Raw genomic sequence first — 24,205 nt, 5'->3', positions numbered from 1 at the left:
TTTGGGTTAGATCACGTCGTTTATAAATGTGTCGCAACCCTCCACCACCCGACACGGCCAATCAGTAAGAAATGTGTCACGTTGACAAAAGACAAACAGTTGACTACTTTAGCCCACCGGTGTGTTGAAGAGTGGATCCACAACATTTACAATTTGAGTTGTACGACGTTTCACTGGTGATTACATCCAGCATCTTCGGGCAATTTGCCAGAATCGTGAAGCCATCCACCTACTTCCGGTCTTAATTAGTGCAGGATGACGTCATCATTGTTGAACCCCATCAGGATTCGAGATCAGAGGCGGGAGGTGGGGGGGTATTGCAATTATGTAATAGATCAGTAATCAGCCACTTAGCATGTGACTCACCTGTAAGGAATTGCAATATGTGTTGTGTGTTACTGGCCAAGATTAGTTAGAGAATCAATTGAAATTGAGAATAATTCAAATTATTTTAATCGCTGTGATAGCTATAGACTCAGCGCAGCCTGGAAGCGTATTATTAAGTAATAACACAACACATTGGCCGTGTCGGGTGGTGGAGGGATTGCGACACATTTATAAATAACGCGATGTAACCCAAAAACTTTCATTATGACCAGTGATGATTTTCAGAACCGGTCCTGAGCCTCCCCTAGGTCGACTCAGCCTCAAATGAGTACCTGGTATGTTATGTTGAGCATCGCCACGAGGGAGACAAAGGCGGCCGGGGCGTGGTGCTGGCCACCCACCCTATCGTGGCTGTTCCGGCCTTCATAGGCGCTACTCGCTAACGTCACTTGCCCCGACAGTCTGTTAAAGGCTATATGGGGGACCTTTATCTTCGTGTAATTCATGCCGTGTATAATAATGGTGTGTGTGTGTATTACGTGTGTGTAACGCACGGTGTGTACAGCGGCGCGTGACACGTGGCAGAGACATGTGACCACACCGTTGCTTCACGTGACCACGCTTGGCCACGTTTGCGAGTGGGAGACTCGATCCAGTTCACGTATCGCACCGGGGGGGATCGTTGTCTAAGGGGGGGGGGGTGGGGTTAGTGAGGGTGCAGCCACCAACCTCTTGCTCCTGGTGGTAGAGTGTGGTGAGCGTGTAGGGCAGCGTGTGCAGCATGGAGCATCCAAAGCCCGTGAGCGCCGTCATGGCGGTGACGAGCGCCACGCTGTCCGACAGGCACATGACGAGCATGGCGATCGTGAAGGAGCCCATGCTGGCCAGGTAGACCCCGCGGCCACCCAGCGAAGTCACCAGGCGGTCCATGCCCACCGAGCACACGGTCGACGTGCAGCACTGCAGGAAGAGGCCCCAGCTGCCCATGCGCACCCCTGGCGGAGGCGGCGGCAGCCCGTGGTCAAGGTCCGATCGAAGGCGTTTGGGGGCACAACAGCAGAGCAAGCGTGGGGTTAATGCTCACCTACAGCAGCAGCAGCCTTTGCGGCTAAAACAGCAGCAGTATCAGCAGCAACAGCAGCAGCAGCAGTATCAGCAGCAGCAACAACAACAGCAGCGGCAATTACGGTTGATCAGAAAAGCAAGTGATTCAAGTTCGACTGCAGCAGCAGCTAAATCAGCAGCAGCATCAACAGTAGAAGCTACAGTTGATCAACAGCGCTTGGCACAACAACGGCGCACGCAGCATAAGCCAAAACGGAAGCAGCCAAAGTGGCATCAGCAAGAGCATCTTCATCAGCAGCAACAACAACAGCGGCGGCATTACAAGCAGCGACAACAGCATCGGCAGCAATCTCAGCCAAAACAACAGTGGCCCAGCCCAAAACACAAATAGGGGTCATCGCGCATTGGCGACGAAGAGCCGGGCTTTGGGAGTCTCGTTGCGGCACCTTCGTCATAGAGCAGGCGCCGCGGGGAGCCGGCCTCGGCGCTGGGAACTCCGCCGTAGAGGCCCTCGCCCATGAAGTCCGTGTAGAAGAGCATGAAGGTCATGATGGACATCCACGAGGACAGCTGCGCGAAGCACAGGCGCAGCAGCACGTTCGGCATCCGCAGGAAGCTGCGGTAGACGTCCGGCACGAGGAACGAGACGACGCCGCCACGGAGCCACCACGCGGCGCCGTTGTGCCGGGCCGCCCGCCAGCCCGCGCCGGCACGCTCCACACAGCCCGAGCAGCATCTCGCACCTCCACTCTGCAAGCGACACGCAGCCCACCACCCATCACCCACCACCACCCCCAAACATCACCATCACCACCAGCACCCACCGATCACCACCACCACCACCACCACCCCCAACACCACCACCCACCACCACCACCAATCACCACCACCCCCAAACATCAGCCCCAACACCACCACCACCACCACCCCCAACACCACCACCACCATCACCACCAACACCACCACCAACACCACCATCAACACCACCACCACCACCAATCACCACCGATCACCACCACCCCAAACACCACCACCCACCATCACCACCACCACCGATCACCACCACCCCCAAACATCAGTCCCAACACCACCACCACCATCGCCACCACCACCACCACCACCCCCAACACCACCACCACCACCATCACCACCACCACCAACCCCAACACCACCACCATCCCCACACTGTTGTTTTAGTCTCAGGGCCCGGTCTGCTCCTCAGTATGACTACGACTTGTGTTGTGTTGACTGCGGATGTATTGTGCAATTGTTATTATTATTATTGTTACTGGCTTTTATCGTAGTGTGTTTTCACTTTCAACAATTATATAGCCGGGCGGTGGTGGATTTGCACGTGGCCTGTAAGCCGGCACTGCGGAGGTGAGAGCATCGAGGTGCCATATGCTGGCTTGCCATAAGAAGGCAGTACAGCAAGTGGGCTAATCGCCATCTGTTTCCATTTGTTGCCCCATTTTTTATGTACAGCGCTTTGGGATATTTCGATATGCTTTACAATTGTGATTAGAATTTATTTTAATATTCAGGGCCGAGTCCCCACACATACATATGGATGCTGCCATGGGGTGTAATGGTTGGCAGTCACTGGTTCGATTCCCAGGTGAGGCAGCCCACGCTATAAGTTAGTCTTGATTGGGACTTGAATTCAGGTCACTGGGTTCATAGTGCACTGGGTGAAGCATTAAAGCTTCACCGCTCCCGAGAAACAAGAGCCCCCATTCACCACGAAACGGGCCCAGGTGTCATGGGTTAACCGACTTCGAGGACCGCTTTCCACGCACAAAGGCCCTCCTATAGCCCTCATAAATTGTCGGGGCAGTTTGCGAGCACCTATTAAGCCTGGCATGGAGCATGAGGGGTCAGTGCGGACAGAACCATCTCTGCCTGTCTCTGTCTCCACGGTACTGACATCTACACATTGCACCGTGCACTTATTTCAGGCCCAGTGGACCTAAGCAGAACCAAGGAATCGGTTAAAATATTTGCCGCCGATATTAGCCACGGCCAGGAATAGAATTTGGGTCGCTCTGTTCTGAGTGCAGTGCACTCGGCACGGCCGCTCGCACCGTGAGGAGAAGCATCCCTCCCCGTCGCCCACGGGGCTGTTGGGACAAGTGTTGTTAGCGAGCGCCTATTAAGCTCGCCATGGCGCACGAGGAGATGGTGTCATGAGAACCACGCCTGGCCGCCTTTGTCTCCCCAACGCACACCACACACATAAACAAAGACAAAGATCCCCCGTATTTCCTTAACAGACTGTTGGGGCAAGTGCTGTTCGCGAGCACCTATAAGAAAACCGGCGTGGCGCACGAGGGGGTGGGCGGCCAGCACCACCCCCGGCCGCCTTTGTCTCCTTAGTGGCGATGTTCACACACCGCACCAGCTGCTCGTTTAAGAGTGAGTCGACCTAGGGGAGGCCGAAGCGCTAACCACCCCAAAGACAGACAGACAGACGTGTGTCCACGAACGCGCACGCCACCTCACCTGCGTAACGACGACCACCTCCACCACCTCCCTCCTGCCCCCGCCACCCGACGCCGCGCCGGCCGCCACGGAGCCGGCCAGCGGCACGTCGGGGTGGTGCCCCCCGGCAGCCCGGCCATGCGGCACCAACGCCACCGCCGCCGCAGCCGCCGCCTGCCCTCCCCCGGCCTTCGCGGGCGGCGCCGGCGGGTCTCGGGCCTGCCACATGGTGACGGCGAGGCTGACGAGGAACACGGCGATGAGGATGGAGAAGAGGCACTGGCCCTGCCCCCCGAGCCGGCGAGCCAGGTCGGTGCCGCTCCAGTCGACGGTGGGCAGGAGGTAGCCCACGCAGCCGCCGGCGCTCGTCATCAAGGAGTACATGGCGTAGGCGTGCACGCAGCGCTCGGGTTCGCGCAGCGTGTCCGCCACCAGCGCCTCGAGCGGCGTGAAGCACGATTGCCCGCAGAAGTCCAGCAACCCCACGCCCACGATCATCAAGCCGACCTGGGTGCGCGCGGGACACGGGGGGCGGCACGACGGGCGATGTGGTGCGGTGGCGCTTCTTGAGTGTGTGGGTGTGCATGGGTACTTTAGTTTGAGCGTGTGTGTGGGTGATGTGGCGTGTGGGTGCACGGGTACTTTCGTGTGTACTGGAATACTTTAACATTGTAGAAGCAATTCATCATTATTTATTTCCCTTTGTGTCAAGAGCACTCCTGGGTAAAAGCCTCCCCAAGCCATATTAGTCACGGCGGATTGTACGTATGTAGAACTTATTTCACACCGTACGTAGACCAACTGTGCTAATCGAGTCGCCATAGAAAGACAGCTTCTTAGCTCAATGGGCCTCACCCAAAATAAACTGACTGATTGACCGTTTCAGATATCACTTGCCAATGATGTTAGCCACAGCTGGGAATAGAATTCCCGCTGTGCTGGTGCTGCTGCTGCTGCCGAACCAAGCGTGAACTTTTATTTGGGTTATAAGCGTGGCATTAGGGTACTTGAACTAGTATTCGGGCACTCTAGTACTTTATTCAGTGTAAATAAAGTAAAAGTAGATTTGTGTTAAATTTAATTTTGGAGAACTCTCATCTCCTCTTTACATCCCTGGGGTGGGTGTGAAAAGTCCACATTCCTGTGACAGGTGCCAGTCTAACAATGTAACTGTCGCTGTTCGAGTCCTCACAATTCGTTTTATCAACGGCTCTGACAACGCCTCGACTGAAATTTGACCTTGTGGGCCTTCGGATCGCGAGTCAAGCTCTCTCCTACCGCAGCGCCACTCAGCCAGACAGAGCTGTTTAGTGCGCTTCACACCTCAGTCAAAAAAAAACGGATGAATACGCTTTGAACGAGTGTGGTCCAGCCGCGCTGATGGAAAGCGCCTGGAGGTTCCACGGCTCATATAGAAGGGCGCGGTGGCGAGATGTTAACTACCTCGCCTGGTATACAGGAGGTCATGGGTTTGATTCCGACCCTAACGGCTGTACATTTGGAGTTTGCAAGTCTCTCTCCCCGTGGTCACGTAGATTTTCCTCTGGTATTTCCTTCCACATTTATAAACATGCATTTAAATTTCCGCGTAACAAGCCACTTCGTTGAGCTATCCTTTGGGACCAGGACACTTCTAAAAAGAGATATATATTTTCTTGGTTCTTTCGGTAAAGTCACGTAGAAGGGAAGTAATAAAATAATAAAAATAAAACATAATAAAATAATTCTCACGACGTTTCGGCCACAACGCAAGCAGCCGTCCTCAGGTGAAGACCAGGTCTGTCGGGGAGACAGGTCTTCACCTGAGGACGGCTGCTTGCGTTGTGGCCGAACGTCGTGAGAATTGTTTTATTATGTTTTTTCGATTTAAAGCTTTCGTGACTGCAGGGATCCATCTTCTTGGTTCTTTCGGTAAAGTCACGTAGAAGGGAAGTAATAAAATAATTCGTGAGAATTATTTTATTATGTTTTATTTTTATTATTTTATTACTTCCCTTCTACGTGACTTTACCGAAAGAACCAAGAAGATTATTATGTTTTATTTGTATTATTTTATTACTTCCCTTCTACGTGACTTTACCGAAAGAACCAAGAAGATGAATCCCTGCAGTCACGAAAGCTTTAAATCGAAATTTAAGAGCTATATAGCTCCGTGGGCCTTACCTGGTAAAATAAAAAAAGTGTTTAGTTTAATCCAGAGACTGCGGTAATGAAACCTGTTACGGTGGTCGTGGGCGGCTAGGTTGTGAGAGTGGACTCTCGCGTGGACGTGCGGATGTGCGGGCAGGCGGGCACCTTGAAGGCGTGCTCGCTCTGGAAGTGGTGCGCGATGCTGGCCGAGTAGGAGACAATAAGCAGGCCCAGCACCACGCCCAGGCTCAGCGCCAGGATGAACGGCTTGCGCCGGCCACATCCGCCGCTCCAGTTGTCGCTCGCCGAGCTGATAAACGGCACAAACACAAGGGCCAGCACAGGCCCGATGCCTGCGCGACGGGGGTGGGAGTTGGGGTGGGGGGGGCAGGGGAACGGTGCGGTGGTGGGGGGGCAGGCGATGTGACGTCAAGAGCTCATTCGCCGGCCGACAATTTGCATTCAATCACACGTCGATTTGTTTACGCGCAACGAAGTACCTTATACACATTCAAGTACAGCGATGATTACTTCAATACACTAAGACAAGCTAAAGTACCCGAATAATGCTTTTGTAAACGAGTGAAAAATGGAGACGAGTGGAGTAGTCATGCAGTGGTTCGTGCGTTGTGCTACGAATCAGACGACCCGAGTTCCATTCCTGGCCACAGCTGACACCAGCGGTGGGTGCCTCCCTTTACTAACCTGGTTAAACAGCGGCCTACGACTGATGAAGAGGGTCCTTTATCTATTATCTGTGATGGTGGCCACAATAATCTATTATCAGCTACCTGTAATAAATCAAAGTGAAACTCTGTCTCTTATCAACAATCGTAGGTAGTGACCATCTTCGCCGAGAGCCATGTGACAGTAGTCGGCATTCCACATTCATATGGAGGGACGGTCCCAATGTATGGAAACAGTATTTTATTTCCTGCACATTGATATCAAAATGTTCACATCATCCAAACCTAGAGAGATAATGACAACGATGGCAGATAACCTCATCCCCCTGCCATGGTAACGTGGAATTTCTACGACAGCTAATGGAGATGATTGGAGCAGGAATTAACTTCAGAATTATTTTGTCTGTACGTGTTACTGTGTGCAGATTGGGTGTTCACAGCTGTACAATGCAAGTGGGTTATTTTAAAACCATCGACTTGTAATACAAATGTCTACTCTTTTAAAATATATTCGTCATTTCCATCCTCCCAATTTAATTTAAAGTTTGCGATGAGCATCCTGTCGTGAGTGGCATCATCAATTATCGCTAGGTGGAGCACATCCCTGCACACGCCTTGCAATAAAGAAATGTCATCCACGTGGGAGTCAATGTTTTTTTTTTTAATGGTCGAGTTATTGTCAGCATTTATTGGCAAATAAGCTGAGACCATCCATGTGCTAGACTCGAGAACCGGTTTAATAATGTGCGGCTGCCCACATTCACACCCCAGTTTATTAGCTGTCCTGGTTCAGTGCTCTTTGATGGCTCAGTGCTCTGAAGTATCTGCCAATTGGTGCGCCTCTTGCAAATGTCTGCACGTGTGAAAACACATTTGATTGTCGTGTAGTTATGACAGAATTGACGACTGCTGTTCCATGCCGTGTGAATATGGATTTCCACCACTGGCTCAGGGCCGGCCTTGCTCGTCCGTAGTCGTGAGAACGGTGGCGGAGACCACTCACCAAGCACCATGGTCATGTAGCGCTCCTCCACGCCCGCTTCCAGCAGCAGTGGTGGCACGTAGGTCACTCCGGCCGCCACGCAGATCTCCAGGCCGCACGCCAGCGCGTTGAGCAGCAGCAGGCGGAACTTCTCCGTAGCATTCATCGCGTGATCGGTCACCCCTCGTTCCGCTTCCATGCGCTATGGGTGCGCGGTGCTGAGAGAAACCTTCCACCCGGCGAATTGTGTCGATCGCTACTTTCTACTTTTGTCCCGTGTTGGTAGCTGCCGGGCAAGCGATGCCGCACCTCTGATTAGCGCGGTTGGCTATGTACGGTGAGAAATAAGTTCAGCGTACGTACGCGCGTGCACGTTGTGTCGGTATCGAACGTGAATTGCGTCAAATCGTATCTAAATTTGGATTGTCGTCGGTGAAATTTTTTGTATTTTTGATGATTAAAAATAATACCAGCAGTGAAGACAAAGACAGAAATAAGCACGTGGATTTTCAGATTGTCAAGCGTAGGCCCTATTTAAATCTCGACTACTTTTTGACATTTTTAAATGTTCCGTCATTTTCCCCAGGACTGAAATTTTTGTTAAATACGCGACTAAGTTTGAACGATTGCGTAGACGGATGCCTCAAAAGGCCCTTCCAAGGCAGCCGGACGCAATGAAGATCTCAGTACGCTGCGGCATTGCACTGCACGGAGACGTGCACACAAGCAGTGCATATGGCACGCAAACAAACTTTGTGAAAGAGAATTGATCTTGCGCAAAACACTTTACAGGGCAGCAGCAGCAGCAGCAGGCAGCTTCTCTCTCCCACGGCTAACGTGTTTCAATCACCTCGGATAAATAACACTCCACCCGAGTGCAATAGGTTCCTTCGGGCCTTCGGGCCAGGCTTCAAAGTGTTTTATTCATGGGCTTCGTTTCCCAATGTCTGCTGCGCCGCACAGGTCCCAGCGAGTACGCGGCAATGTCCCTGTGCTGCATTTCCAAGGCTCTGCCGTCTGTTGGGAGCCGGGGCAGATCGTTGCTGAGAAGTGACTGCCGTTTGTACCGTTGCTTGGAGCGGAGTCCTTGGTGAAAGGTCGACGTTTTAGAGGAGAAATCGAGACGTTCCCGGAAGGTGGCGATCCGGATTGTGGAAATCAGCACGCGCGTTCAATCTGCACAAAATCACATGGACAAGCAATACAATAAGCAAGGCTATTGACACGCACGCCGCGCTTTGATGGGATGCAAATAAACACATGAAGTGATCTGTGCGCAGAGCAGCACCGCGGCCCTGCCCATGTCCATTCGCCATCCTGAGCCAGCGGTAGAAACTCCACATGGCAAGGATTTGTGGAGGGGGGGGGGGGGCAGTCGTTTCATACGGCAAGCAAGCATCGTGGGTTGAAAATGCACATTAAAGCGCAAGCCTGAAGACTTTCTTTAGGATTCTGCTTGAGAACTCAGAGAGCATTGGTAAAGGTGCAGCCCTGCATTTGCTTGCTCATGGAACTCTGAGCAGAAGGGCCTCCACTCGTGAGAGGCCTGGAGAGCTCCACCAGAAGAAGGAATTTGGCCTACTCTTCCACACTGACCAGAGGTGCTGGAAAAAGTACGAGTACCCATACTTTACCCCACCCGCACACGACCTGCCAATCGACTAACCGAGGCGTACAAATCAACAAGTTGGGAAATATCATGCATATGCATGAGTTATAATAATTATAATCATAATTGATTTACACTTATAATGTGATGCTTTCCAGCAAGCCATCGTCGTCGAAAACATGTCAAATACCTTTGCATATTTGCAAATATTGTAGTCCTTTTCTTCTCTGGTTTGTTTCTCAAAGTTTTGGGTATTGCTTTGATTAATACCTCTATGCCTCAACTTGATACGAATGTTTAGTTCATAGTTGCATCATCGTTACGGGAGTTATCGTCGCATACCTGTCAACCCCTTATCACTCCCCTACCTTATTATAGACCAATTCAGACCTTATTGGTCACCCCGTGCCCCTTATAAATCTCAACGTTCATCCTACAAAGTCCCATCACAAGGGAGAAACACAAAAAAATAGACAAAAACATGTTTTTGCCCGTACTGAAACGGCTTTACACCGTATGGACACGGAAACTCAATTTCCCTGGACAAGAATACGGGTAAACCGTATGGGTCGACAGCTATGTCGTCACCCCTCATCATTTCCAATGGACAGAGTAAATGTGTGAATGCTTTCAACCTTGGGCGAGTAGAAAGAATACGGGCGAAACAAAGTCTCCTGGCATAGTAACGTGGAATTCCCATCACCGTCTCACTCAGGAGGAGCTTGGCCAAGCTCGGCTCGGCCCTGGACGCAAGGTACGAGCGCAAGCCGGAAACGAGGGCCGAGAGACGCTCAGCTCTCATGGCCGCGTGCCACTCGACCGCATGGCAATTGGCTTGCCGACAGTTTCCACAGCAGGGCTTTTGGGGTTGACTCGCCTGGGAACCGCCCAGGGAGACCGCGCGTTCACCGGCGGGGTGCGGACTGCTCGCTTCACAGCGTAGAAAGCGTTGCCCCAAAGCAGCATTTGCCCTGGGGTCAACGCTAGCAGGACGCACGTTTAGATTCGGTGGCAATAAATTACCTGGGAGGGATTTTGAAGGGAAGCGTTATGCTGCTGCTCATACGCGTTTCGCAAGCTACACCTGCGGCCACCGCACACAGAAACTCCTCCACCAAGGTGCACGCCTTTCCGTTTTGAAACGGGGCTTGTGCTCCTTGCCAAGTTATTTTAAATGGAAGAGCAAATGAAGCAGCACTGGAGGAAAACAAGCCACCTCTTTTCAGGGTCAGGGGTATTATGTTTTTTTAATTTCAACCTCGCTTGTATCGACGATTGCACGTTCGTAAGCATTCAACTGAAATCAGAAGGTCCGTCGAGGCGGAGTTTTCCAGATAAATAAACTTACGCGAAGAATAGCCACATAGTATGTCGATGAGTGTATTTTATTTATAAAGTTCAAGAAGTCGGTCTAATAATACATTATCTGCACTTTGGGAACACTGTGGGTAGGCTATATCTGTGTGTGTGTTTGTGTGCGGTAGTGTAGCAGTGAGTGCGCTGCGCTACAAATCCGGTGACCCGAGTTCGATTCCTGCTCACAGCCAACACCGGTCACGATTATCCGAACCGGTCCTAGGCCTCCCCTAGGTCGACTCGGCATCAAATAAATACCTGGTGCGGTGCGTAAACATCGCCACTCAGTCGACAAAGGCGGCCAAGCGTGGTGCTGGCCACTAACCCCCTCGTGTGCCGTACCGGCCTTCATAGATGCTCACTAACAGTACTCGCCCCAACAGTCTGTTGAGGCTGTACGGGGGATCTTAGTCTTTGTTTTTCGCATGCATGTATGGATGTATCCGAATAGATTTGAAACATTATCAGGGTAGTGTTGGTGCAGTGATTTACACAACACCCCTATGCCCCAGGTTCGATCTCTGGATACACATACTGGGAATCTGAAACGAAGCTGGGCTGGGCTTCCACTAGGTCACCTCAGCTTAAAAAGAGTACCTGGCGTGGTGCGTCAACAACATTGATGAACGAGGGAAGACACAAAGGCGGCCGGGCGTGCCGAACACTGGCCCATGGCGCTCTTTTGTGTGCGGCATGCCGGCCTAAAAATTAGGTGCTCCGCTAACAATGGTTGAATCGACAAACTTTGAGGTCAAAATGGGGCTCTTTCTCCGTGTCTCTTTGTTGGATTTGTGTTTTTGAGAAGTGGTCGGCAATGTGTTTCAGCGTGCCGTGTTGAGCGCCGGGCCCACTGACGCAAGCGAATAACCAAACTCCATTGCGGTCCAAACGAGAAACTCGGAAAGGTTCATCGACATAAATCGGGAACAAAAAAAAGGCGGGCGATGAGGAGGCAAAAGATCATTGTGTGCTGTGCTGCCCCCCCCCATCCCACCGGGTCTTGGCGTGCGTCACTTGGTGTTAATACGTGCTCGCTAACACAGAGGATTTCTAGTGGTTCAGTGGGGGCTACTCAGTAATGGGTTGCTTTGTGTGCGTGTGCGTGTGTGCGTGGGGAGCGGTAGTGTAGCGGTTAGCGCGCTTCGCTAGGAACCCGGCGACACGGGTTCGATTCCCGCTCACGGCCAACATCAGTGACGATTATCTGAACCTGTCCCGGGCCTCCCCTAGGTCGACTCAGCCTCAAATGAGTACCTGGTGCGGTGTGTAAACATTGCCACTAGGAAGACAACGGCGGTCGGGCGTGGGGCTGGCCACTCATCCCCTCATGTACCGGCCTTCATAGGTGCTCGCTAACAGCACTTGCCCCTACAGTCTGTTAAGGCTATATGGGGGATCTTTGTTGTGTGTGCGTGGGGGGGGGGAAAGCCGCGGTGCTACAAATCCGGCCGGTCGAGTTCGATTCCCGCACACGGCCAACACCAGTGACGATTAGATGAATCGGTGCTGGGCCTCCCCTAGGTCGACTCAGCCTCAAATGAGAACCTGGTGCAATGTGTAAAGATCACCACTGGGGAGACAAAGGCAGCCGGGCGTGGTGCTGACCTTTCCACCCCCTCGTGTGCTGTGCCGGCCATCAAAGGTGCTCACTAACAGCACTTGCCCCAACAGTCTCTTAAAGCTATACGGGGGATCTTTGTCTTTGCTTTGTGGTTGATATGACGTGGCAAAATACAGCCAGACGTGACGAGCTCACAGAGTTCCTTTTGTTATCTTTCACCTCCCATTGGAGGTGTGTCTACCAGAGGTGGGACAAAGTCATTGTTATGCAAGTCCAAGTCGAGTCTGAAGTCATCAAATTCATGACTCGAGTCTGACTCGAGTCCAAGTCACATGACTCGAGTCCACATCTCAGAGGTGGGACAAAGTCATTGTTATGCAAGTCCAAGTCGAGTCTGAAGTCATCAAATTCATGACTCGAGTCTGACTCGAGTCCAAGTCACATGACTCGAGTCCACACCTCTGGTGTCTACTGCCTTATGGAAATCTGCGTGCTCAAGAGATATCACAATCAGCAACGAGATAAAGATCCCCTGTGTGGCCTTTTAGCCGGAATGTTGGGGGTAAGTGCTGTCCCCGAGTACCCACGAAGGCCGGCGCGGCACGCAAAGGGGGTCGGGTGGCTCACACGTGGGCCGCCGGTATCTCTCCCCCCCCCCCCCCTGCTGATGGTTAACACGCCGTGGCCTTAACAGGAGAGGGGGGGGGGGTGAAACTAAAAAAATCATGAAAATGTCTAACAAAAGCTGACATTTTGGACAAGGTCACAGCGTCACTGACCAAAGTGTGGAGTTTATTTTATACAATCGAATGACAGTTTTATGCCGAGACATTTTTCGAAATAACGATGTACAATTTTCACTTATTGGGCAAAGAATATCTACTGGTGATACAAATTTAAATAGGACAAACTTGAATTTTTTTACCTTCATTAAACACTTTTACGGGTAGTTAAGCTTGCTGGCTGACTTGAAATTAACATCGATACCTTGGATAACCACAATAACTGCACTACAGATACAGTGAATGAACAACGCATCTACTGTAAAAAGCTCTGTTGTTTCTTGGTGTTAAGTTATGCCTTGCCATTCCAAAGCAAGCTCACGACCTTCTACCCTTTGTATTCACGTGGTTCTAAGTATGGTACTGGATGCATTAGAGCAGTGGTTCTTCTTCTTCTTAACCTGGGCTGCACGCTGCACCCCCGGGGGTGCGAAATGCCCTCTCCGGGAGTAGAATTACTTTCTTTCATCAAATCTATGTATTTATTACCATTGTAGATGTTTTAACGATTGGTAACCAAGGGGGGTGGCAAGGCTGCGGTAAAGGTTAAGAAGCACCGCATTCGACCAATATACAGGATGGAGTCATTGTGGAATTGCTTGTTTCACTGGACTGGAAATCCAGCGGCGGTCGCCGGTTCCATCTTCCGGCGAGGCAGTTAACACGATGGGGGCATGAATCTTGACTTAAAGCTTTTGTGACTGCAGGAATTCATATTCTTTGGGTCTTTCATCATTCCCGATGACGAACGCTTGTGTTGCAATCGAAACGTCGTCGTTTTTTTGTTGTTATTTTTTGTGATTTTCTTTGAACCTATCTACATGACTTTACCGAAAGACCCAAAGAAGATTGGGGCATGGTTTCTTAAAATCCCTACCCACCTCTGTCCACTCAGCATTGTGCATGGGTACACCTACAGGTAGTCTCAATCGGCAGGCCGCGTGCGGTGGGGTAAAGTATGGGTGCTCCCACCGAAACTAAACAATGATTTATTTTATTTTACTAGTTAAGGCCCACTGAGCTACGTAGCTCTCTTTTTTTCAGAAGCGACATGGCCACAAATGATATCTCAAAGAGGCGACTCGTCATCACGTGAAAGTGTATAGCAGCCCAATGCTCTCTAGACGCACGTCGATTCGAAATGCGGAGGGGGAAAAAACGGAGGACCAGGTGGAGAACACGCAAACTCCAAATATACAGCAGGCGGTATGGTCGGGATGGAACCCACGACCTACTGTACACCAGGGGAGGTAGTCAACATCTCACCACCGTGGCGCCCTCTTCCAAGACGCCTGGCCGGTGTGGAAGAGAAAGCAAATAGACCCAAAGTGCTCTCTGAAGCTTGTCTCGTGAAGTCCCTTCTGCAAGCGGTGCCATAATAAAGTAATTTCAGAGATGCACCTTTAAACCTTTAATACGCAGTAGCTCCTTTTCAAGAGCTGTCTAGCTCGATAAGCTGTACAGCTGTAATAAAAAATAAAAGTACATGCTTATTCAATGTATCGTATTTCAATAATACCGATTTCATAATTGTATATTTACACAGAGTCGATGTGAATTTACGCCTGACATTGAATTCATATCCAGTCATCGTGAGGCACGAAATGTGAACATCTGGTGTAAAGCGCCGATGGCTGAAACCTGGATTCAAACCCTCAGTGACTGCAGGCTCACAGTGCTTTGGGCACGGCCGTTATGGGACTCCTGAGATCACCCGGCCACCAAATCTCTAAATCAATCCAGCGGCCCAAACGTATCCATGGCGCGTTTGTTTTTTGTCGCCAAACAACGTAAATCTCAGGTGCAATGGCCACAGGTTAATGTTCACTGTAAAATCTATCCATGAATCACAAAGTTCCTGGTACACAGCTGACGGCGGAGCTATTTTAAGAAAGATGTCATTCCTGTACTGGAAGTAATACGTTTTTGAATCACGTTATTCATACACCCTCATCGCAGGAATGCGAACAATGTCGACCTGAAACGTGTTTTTGCGTGGTCCAAGGGGCCACGTACATTGAGGTCAGGACTCTTGAGAGGCCACGACCCTTGAGAGACCAGGTTCAAGTCTAGGCAGCAGAGCAAGATGATCAGAAACAAACCCCGGCTTCCTTCGCGCAGTGACTTCGGTGGTCTGAGACCCGTCGTTACCATGAGCTCGAGAAAAATTACATTAAAAAAAAATACTCCAAAACTCGATGAATGTCCCTGCTTCAGTGAGCCATGGAGCCAGCGCTCATATCTCTTGGCAGATCTCAGACCACGGGTGTAAATTCTGCATTCTTACGGTGAGAGAATCTTTTATTTTGGGAATGAATTTCCATGAGCATCGCTCATTTTATTAACCCCCCAAAGGCACCGGATAGGCCGAGTTGACCTCTGACACCAGAAGATTGACTCACAAACCAACCGGGAGCTAGCTGGGCCCTCTACCAATACAAAATAAAGAATGAAGTTTCACTAAAATAAGGTAAAGGTGCAGCCCTGGAACGTTGTTTGTCTCACACCACTCCCGGCGGAAGGGCCTCCATTAGAGGGAGCTCAAGAGAACCTCTCTGGACAGGGATTTCGACTACTTTTACACGTATTCTTAGGTTTTTTCGGTAAAGCCACGTAGGTAAAAAATTAAAATGAATAAAAGTAAAATAAAAATAAATAAAAATCACGACGTTTCGGAGGCAACACAGAAGCTTGTGTTGCCTCCGAAACGTCGTGATTTTTATTTTATTTTACTTTTATTAATTTACATTTTTTACCTACGTGACTTTACCGAAAAAACCTAAGAATATGAATACTTGCAGTCACGAAAGCTTCAAATCTGGAATTACTTTTACACGCGGTTATACATATTGGAAGAGAATGGAGGAAGAGAATGGAATACCCGCACTTTACCCCAACAATAGGCGATCTGCCGATTGATTAACCGCGGTGTACCCATCTCGATACTGCCCGGTCGACTGCCAAGCCAGGCGCACGTTGTTTTAACACCCACCACCAGGAGAACCAACGGCCTCTGGATTTTAAGTCCACACCCCTTCGATTAGCACGGTTGGTTACGTACGGTGCAAAAGAAGTTCAACATACATACAGTGTAATAACCAATCACTATGGCAGAATCCCGTAAATTAGGATTTGAAATTGTTTCAATGTGCTTCGGGTATAAATGTGACATTTTCTCATGGTATTCAACGCGGTGAGCTTTGAATGAATTCACACAGCTCAATAAATCATGACCGTGGCTGCTTTGTAAGATTTGAAGCTTTCGTGACTGCAAGGATTCATACTCTTAGTTCTTTCGGTAAAGTCACGTGGGTAAAAAATGAAATTAAAATTAATAAAAAATAAAATAATAAAAAATCACGACGTTTCGGAGGCAACACCTTGATGCAGCAAATCTGGCTGTGACGGTCCCACCTGATGACAGAGACTTGTGTTGCCTCCGAAACGTCGTGATTTTATTGTTTTATTTTTTTATTAATTTTAATTTAATTTTTTACCTACGTGACTTTACCGAAAGAACTAAGAGTATGCTTTGTAAGAGTTAATATTCAAGCGCCACAAAAACTGTGGTGAAAGCTTAAACATTTGCATAAGCATGCCATGAAGTCACCAGTGGCTTTCCTATAAATAGGATGGACCCTACACCACAGGTATGTGGAATTTCCACCACTGCCCCAAAATCATCAAGGGAGACGCGCACCACCCAATGCTTGTTGGACCGTGAAGACATTCGACGACCGATAATAAAAAAGCCCCATACATCTTTTGAGCAACAAGTCTTGAAAGCAAAATATTTTGTGTAAAAAGCACCGAGCGAGAACCGATGCTGACATCTTCCTCTCCCTCGACACAAATCAGGAAGCCACGGTTGGTCACACCGATGGCCACAGAGCAATGCAAGCGGAATTCTTTTTCACAAAAAAGAGCAGCGATTACAGAAAACGCATGTTTCCTGCCACGTCGTTACACATTACTGTACACACACACACCGCAGCTTTGAAACACCAACTTACAGAATCACGGTACGTACGTGTGCACGCTCAACTTCTTTTGCACCGTACGTAGGGAAAACTGTGCTAATCGGAGGCGCATGTTTTACTGCTGTTTTCCTGCGGAGCGCGGGAACTGTGTGTCACTGTCGCCCGCTGAAAACCTTTCGTGCCAAGGAGCGGCCAAGCGCCCGCAGGTCGGGGTTAACCTCCGTGGGCGCTGCCTTGCCCAGGCTCGGCACCGCATGGCTTTACCATGTTGTCACGCCGCCACGGTCAGCAAGCTGGACTTGCAATCCAGGGGTCGCCTAGTACAATCTGCCAGTGCGATCATTGCGGCACGGAGAGTCGAATCGGCGGTGCAAGTTTCTTAAAACCCCGCCCCCGCCCCCGTCTTGCCAGCGGTGTAAGTTTCGTACACCACACAGCGAGAGTCGATCGGCAGGTGGGGTGTGGTGGGTTCAAGTGTGGGTGCTCCCACGTCCTCCGAGACGTCAAAACGCAGTGCGAGAGTCGGCCAAACACCCCGTGGAGGGGCGCTTTCTAGAGCTCCTTTTAGTGGGAGGCCCTTCTGTTAGTAGCACAATGAGCAAGCGATTGCAGGGCTGCACCTTTACCTTTATCCGGCGGGGATGTTGAGACGGAGGTGACATCTGCATGTGGGACTGCCACCGCACTCTGCGAGTGAAGGCGATTGTTTTGCCAATGTGAGGTCAAAAACAGCACGCACAACTGGGGGACTTATCACAAGCGTAAAGGCTGCGAGCATCCAGTGAGTTTGTGCCGATATATTAAACAATCCTGCATTGAGGCAAGCATGGCCAAAAGACACCTCCGCTGGCTTGGCCACGTGATCCACATGCCTGATCACCGCCTCCCCGGCCGAGTTCTGTGCGGCCAACTCAGCGCACAGCCAAACGCTCCGCTGGAGGACAGGAAAAAGCGCAGCAAGGACCCGCTTAAGCGCTGTAACATCGATCCCCCTCCAGCCTGGAACCCCTGGCGCTGGACAGGTCCACCTGGCGGTCCGCCTGTGCCAGAAGGGGTTCAGCGCCTGGAAGACGCCGCCTCACAGAGGAGATCCGAGTAGACGCACCCAGAGACACCGACGCGCGGCTGAGATATAACGACACCCGACACTCACCGCGCTTGTCCCATCTGCGGCAGATTGTGCGGCTCTCGCGTCGGCCACCACGGCCGCGTGAAGTGGTACGAGCGTCAAAAGCGTCGACCCATCCACCTACCCTCCCCCCATCCACAAGAGGAGCAATCGTCATCTTCGCTTTCGATGGACAGCCAAGAGGTCAAACCATTTTGATCGCAAGGGGAGAGAACACTCCACAAGAGGACAGACGTCTACCGTAGAGATGGAGCAACGAAATCAACTCGCGAGCAGATGCTGGGTGGACTGTTATATCGCAGGGCCGTGAGAGATGGCGACAGCAGTGGATATAGTTTGTCAGCAGTGTTTGTCCAATGGATGGACTGATCCCTACCATAGAAATGTGGACTTTCCACCACTTGCTCAAGACAGCCAATGGCGATAACTGCCCCATGCTCACTAATATAGGAGTAACCTGGGCTCATCTTGAACCCAACAATGACGCTTTGGTAGCAACACCGGACAGGATTGCGACGGCACGGGGAGGCCATCATCCAGCGGTGACTCGATAATGGCTCATGATGATGAAGTACAGCATATTCATGAGCCATGCAACCATTCACAGCCATCACGATTCGACGAATTGTCACAACCAGGGGTTGCGAATCGATTAAAAAAGCATTGCTTCTTTGGAATTGTTGTTTTCGTAGAATCCCCCCTCGTGGCTGCAAGACTCCGTGAACTAATTTATTTGCCAACTATTTTTTATTTTACCAGGTAAGGCCCCACTGAACTACGTAGCCCTTTTTCAGAAGCGACCTGGCCACAAATAATTGCTCAACGAAGTGGCTTATCACGTGGAAATGTAAAAGCAGCCAAATACTCTTAAAACGCACATTCTTAAATGTGGAGGGGAAAAACCGGAGGACCCGGAGATAACTCCACACAACCACAGGGAGAACACGCAAACTCCAAAGATGCAGCAGGCATCAGGGTTGGGGATCGAATTCACAACCTCCTGTACCAGGTGAGGTAGTAATATCCCGCCACCGTGGCGACACTCGATGTATGAATCCATCACAATCGCTTTCCTCACGCATTCACAATCAGCGCATTGAATAGTGCAAGTATCGATTTAATTGACGAATCGACGCCTCGTTCAATACATGAAAAGCAGCACACACAGATCCACACAGATGTGTGTGATATTGCACACATGATTAATGCATGTACTGAATATTCAAAGCAGCCTACACGTATTCATTTTAGCCATGCACGTGCGCACATCATGCATGTATGTTGCAATGTTATACCGTGATATCCAAGAGCAATATTTGTCAAACGTGAACTTGCTGAACTCCTGTTCGCTCACAGAGGTTGGCCACACCCTTCCAGAAGCCGTGAGAAGGCAAACAGGTAAATCGTGGATGAACATGCACAGGGCATTCCTGCCCCCCTTCAGCTCACACCTGGCAAGAGCGCTCTCACGCACGCCAGCACGCTGCACTACGCACTTCACACGCTGCGCTACGAACTTCACACGCTGCGCTACGAACTTCACACGTTGCACTACGGACCTCACACGCTGCACTACGAACTTCACACGCTGCGCTACGAACTTCACACGCTACACTACGGACCTCACACGCTGCACTACGAACTTCACACGTTGCACTACGAACTTTACACGCTGCGCTACGAACTTCACACGCTGCACTACGAACTTCACACGTTGCACTACGGACCTCACACGCTGCACTACGCACTTCACACGCTGCGCTACGAACTTCACACGTTGCACTACGGCCCTCACACGCTGCACTACGAACTTCACACGCTGCGCTACGAACTTCACACGTTGCACTACGGACTTCACACGTTGCACTACGGACCTCACACGCTGCACTACGAACTTCACACGCTGCGCTACGAACTTCACACGTTGCACTACGGACTTCACACGTTGCACTACGGACCTCACACGCTGCACTACGAACTTCACACGCTGCGCTACGAACCTCACACGCTGCGCTACGGACCTCACACGCTGCGCTACGAACTTCACACGCTGCGCTACGAACTTCACACGCTGCGCTACGGACCTCACACGCTGCGCTACGAACTTCACACGCTGCGCTACGAACCTCACACGCTGCGCTACGGACCTCACACGCTGCGCTACGAACTTCACACGCTGCGCTACGAACTTCACACGCTGTACTACGGACCTCACACGCTGCGCTACGAACTTCACACGCTGCGCTACGAATTTCACACGCTGCGCTACGAACTTCACACGCTGCTCTACGGACCTCACACGCTGCACTACGGACCTCACACGCTGCGCTACGGACCTCACACGCTGCGCTACGAACTTCACACGCTGCGCTACGAACTTCACACGCTGCGCTACGAACTTCACACGCTGCGCTACGAACTTCACACGCTGCGCTACGAACTTCACACGCTGCACTACGGACCTCACACGTGTGCACGTGCACGAGTCAGTGGACTGTGCCAAGAACCCGGCGACCCGAGTTCAAATTCCCACTCGCGGTCAATGACAGCGGCGGATATCAGAACCCGGTCCCGGGCCTCCCCTAGGTTGGCTTGGCTTTTAGTGAGCATTTTGGGGCAGTGGGTAAACATCAGCGCTGGAGAGACAAAGGCGGCTAGGCGTGGTGCCGACCACCCGCCTCCTCGTGTGCCGTGCCGGCCTTAATAGGTGCTCATTAACAGCACTTGCCCCGATAGTCTCTGTAGAGATTTTTGTATTCGTCTTTTGTATCATTAGATAGAGCGGTGGAGTAGTAGTTGTATTCAAGGTTCCGGCTAACATTAGTGGCGAGCGACGTCTGAACTCGTCCTGAGCCTCTCCTAGATCGAATCTGCCTGAAATGAGTAACTGGGGCGGTGTGTAAACATCGCCACTGGGGATGCAAATGCGGCCGGGCGTGGTGCCAACAATAGCAACCCCATAAAAGCATTTGGGTTAAACAAAACCCCCCCTTGTGCTGACTGTCATAGGTGCTCACAAACAGCACTTGCCTCAACAGTCTATGTAGGCTACACGGGGGTTATGTGTCTTGGTCTCTGTATTGGAATAGAAAGTATGCGGAGCCGGGAAATCCGATTATGGAAGTGACCGAGTTCTCTATATCTATTGTTAGTTCAATTACATGACGAATCAGATTACAAAAACAGTTTGAAAGAAAAAAAATCACTTTTGTTCCCACGTGTGCCGCTGGACGGGAGGTGAGGCGTGTCACGTGATGATGCCATCGGCAATAACGGCTGTATCATTTTTTAAATCGACTGCCGCTCCAGAGACTGACAACTGAATATGCCGCCGCCCGTTTGACTCCCCAATTCCGTGGCCTCTGTTGCTGTGGAGCCACCGCTAGAATTGCGATTGTGAGCAACACAAAAGATGCCACAAAAAGGCTGACATGCGAAAAGCCGTCACAGAAATGGACCGAGAAAATTAGGAGGATCCATACCCTTGGAGCCAGACCGCTGCAATAGCGGGGACCAGCCATGAGTCATTGATTCATCCACCTCTTGTCAGAGAGCAAAGCACTGCTACCTTTCAGGTCCAGGCATCAGTGTTCCAAGTGAATACGTGTTGGGGGTTCGTTCTTTCATTTGTTCGTTTCTCAGTCCGCTTGTCCTGGTGAGGGTCGCGCTGGCAGCATGTTGAGTAGAGCGGTCCAGACCTCCCTTTCCCTGGCGACAGACTCTAGCACTACATTACTATACAATACTACACTATACACTACACTACTATACACTACACTATACACTACTATACAATACACCACACTACACAATACACTACTATACACAGACTGTAGCTCTTCCTGGGGAATTCCCAGGCGTTCCCAGGCCAGCCGAGCGACGTAGTCCCGCCAGCAGCAGCGTGGTCCTGGGCCGGCCCCAGGGTCTTCGCCCAGTGGGACGTTGCTGCTGCTTGGTAGAGTTCCATGGAGAGTCTACCGGGGGGCATCCTTACCGGGTGCCTGAGCCACCTCAACTGGCTCCTCTCGATCCGGAGGAGCAGCGGTGGCTCGACTCTGAGGTTCTCACGAATTACCGAGCCCTCACCCGATCGCGGATAGTGAGCCCGGAAACTCTGGAGAAGCCTCATTTTGGCCCCTTGTACCTGCGATCTCATACTTTCAGTCATTACCCAAAGCTCACGACCATAGGTGAGAGTGGAAATGTAGATCGACCTGTAAACCGAGAGCTTTGTTCGAGAACTCAGCTCCCGCTTCACGACCACAGAACGGTGCAGCGCACGCAACACTGCAGAACGCCGCGCAGATCCACCGGCCAATCTTCCGCTCCTACATACCATCACTCGTGAAAGATACCCCAAGGTACTTAAACTCCTCCACTAAGGTCAGTTGTTCCCCCCTCACCTGTAGAGCACAATCCACCAACTCCCAGGAGTGAACCGTGAACCTCAGATTTTAAGGTACTGATCCTCATCCCTATCGCTTGACACTCGGCATCAAACCATTCAAGTGCACGCTGGAGATCACAGACTGACAAGGCAAAGAGGACAAAGTGACGCCACCTCCATGCCCACATACCGGATACTCCCCATACGTCGGCTGCACCTTGATATCCTGTCCATGAAAATCACAAACAGGAATGGAGACGAGACGCACCCTTGGCGGAGTCAAACACCCACAGTGGATGAATTTGATTTGACACCAAGAATATTGATACAGCTCTCAGTCCGGAAATAGAGGGACCGGATAGCGCACAAAAGCGGCACTGGTACATCATACTCCCGCAGCACCTCCCACAAGACACTGCGGGGAACACGGTCACATGCCTTCTCAAAGTCCACAAAACAGAGGTAGACTGGAGAAGCATGCTCCCATGAACCCTCAAATATCTGTGAGAGGGAAAAGAGCCGGTCCGTTGTTCCACGACCCTGGCGGAATCGGCATTGTTCCTCCTGAATCTGAGACTCGACCACTGGGCGGAGGCTCCTTTCCAGCACTCTGGCATCGGCTTTACCTGGGACGCTGAGGACTGCGATTCCTCTGTAGTTGGAGCACACAATCTGGTCCCCTTTTAAAAAAAATGCCAACCACAACCGCAGTTTGCCAGTCCAGAGGTACTGTACCTGCCATCCATGCAACATTGAAGAGGTGCGTTAACCATGGCACCACTCCTACACTGTCCAGCGCTTTCAACAACTCTGGGCGAATCTCGTCCACCCCAACGGCGTTACCGCTACGAAGGCCGCAGCGACTTCCGCAAACGTGATGGATCCGACCCCCTCAGCTGTTTACAGGGCTGCCTCCTGAGAGGAGGGCATGTCCACCGGGTTGAGGAGCTCCTCAAAGTGTTCCTTCCACCTCTCGACTATCTCCTTAGTTGAGGTCAATGTTACGCCACCCTTACTGAAAACAGCCTGGGCCACGTCCCGTCGACGTGGCCCAGGCTGGTTTGCAAAAAACATTTTAAGCTGCCTGGTAGCCCCTCTCCATGGCCTCTCCAAATTCCTCCCATGCCCAGGCTTTCGCTTTAGCGACTGCTACAGCTGCCGCCCTCTTGGCAAGCCGGCACCTCTCAATTGAGACCTTTTCCGAGCATAGCTTGGAAAGCCCCCTTTTTCAAATTGACAGCATCCCTCACCACCGGTGTCCACCAGCGGGTCTGAGGGTTGCTGCCATGACTGGCACCAACTGCCTTCAGGCCACAGCTTTTCGCAGCTGTATCCACAATCGAGGTCCTGAACATCGTCCACTTGGACTCAATGTCCACAATATCCCCTGGAGCGCGGGAGAAGTTTCCGGGAGGTGGAAGTTCAAATATTTCTGCACCGAGTCTTCGGCCAGACGTTCCCAGAAAACTATCACGAATCGTTTGGGCTTTCCACGTCTATCTGTCGGTGCCCCACATAAAAAAACATGGTAACCTTGCTGAGATAGCTAGCTATAAAATATGCTAGGTAATAATTACACCTGACCGCATGCAGCTACACAATGTACTCCAGGTGTGTTAAATAATTATTATGTTGGATTTCTAAGCTCCTGTTTTAATAAGTTGTGATAGAACACCGGTTGCCATTTAAGCCACCCTTGAACACGAAGAAAAGCATGCCGCCACACGCTT

The 24,205-nt window shown here is 51.0% G+C and overlaps 1 protein-coding gene across 2 annotated transcripts in view; it reads right to left on the bottom strand.

Moving 5' to 3' along the window:
• Nucleotides 1-24,205, bottom strand: part of SLC45A3 (solute carrier family 45 member 3) — an 89,188-nt gene that overhangs the window by 4,790 nt on the left and 60,193 nt on the right. For both annotated transcript variants that reach the window (XM_061566435.1, XM_061566434.1), the window contains exons 2-6: nt 7,693-8,847; nt 6,169-6,356; nt 3,895-4,380; nt 1,839-2,142; nt 1,057-1,322 (exon numbers count right to left, since the gene is read on the bottom strand). In XM_061566435.1, the coding sequence (XP_061422419.1) occupies nt 1,057-1,322; nt 1,839-2,142; nt 3,895-4,380; nt 6,169-6,356; nt 7,693-7,870 (1,422 nt within the window). In that variant the 5' untranslated portion in view covers nt 7,871-8,847. The remainder of the gene's footprint in view (nt 1-1,056; nt 1,323-1,838; nt 2,143-3,894; nt 4,381-6,168; nt 6,357-7,692; nt 8,848-24,205) is intronic.

The sequence above is a fragment of the Lethenteron reissneri genome, chromosome 37 (genome assembly GCF_015708825.2).
Source record: "Lethenteron reissneri isolate LAM-NWPU_2019-01 chromosome 37, ASM1570882v1, whole genome shotgun sequence".
NCBI classification, from domain to species: Eukaryota; Metazoa; Chordata; class Hyperoartia; order Petromyzontiformes; family Petromyzontidae; genus Lethenteron; species Lethenteron reissneri.
This window is presented reverse-complemented; position numbering and strand designations above follow the sequence as displayed.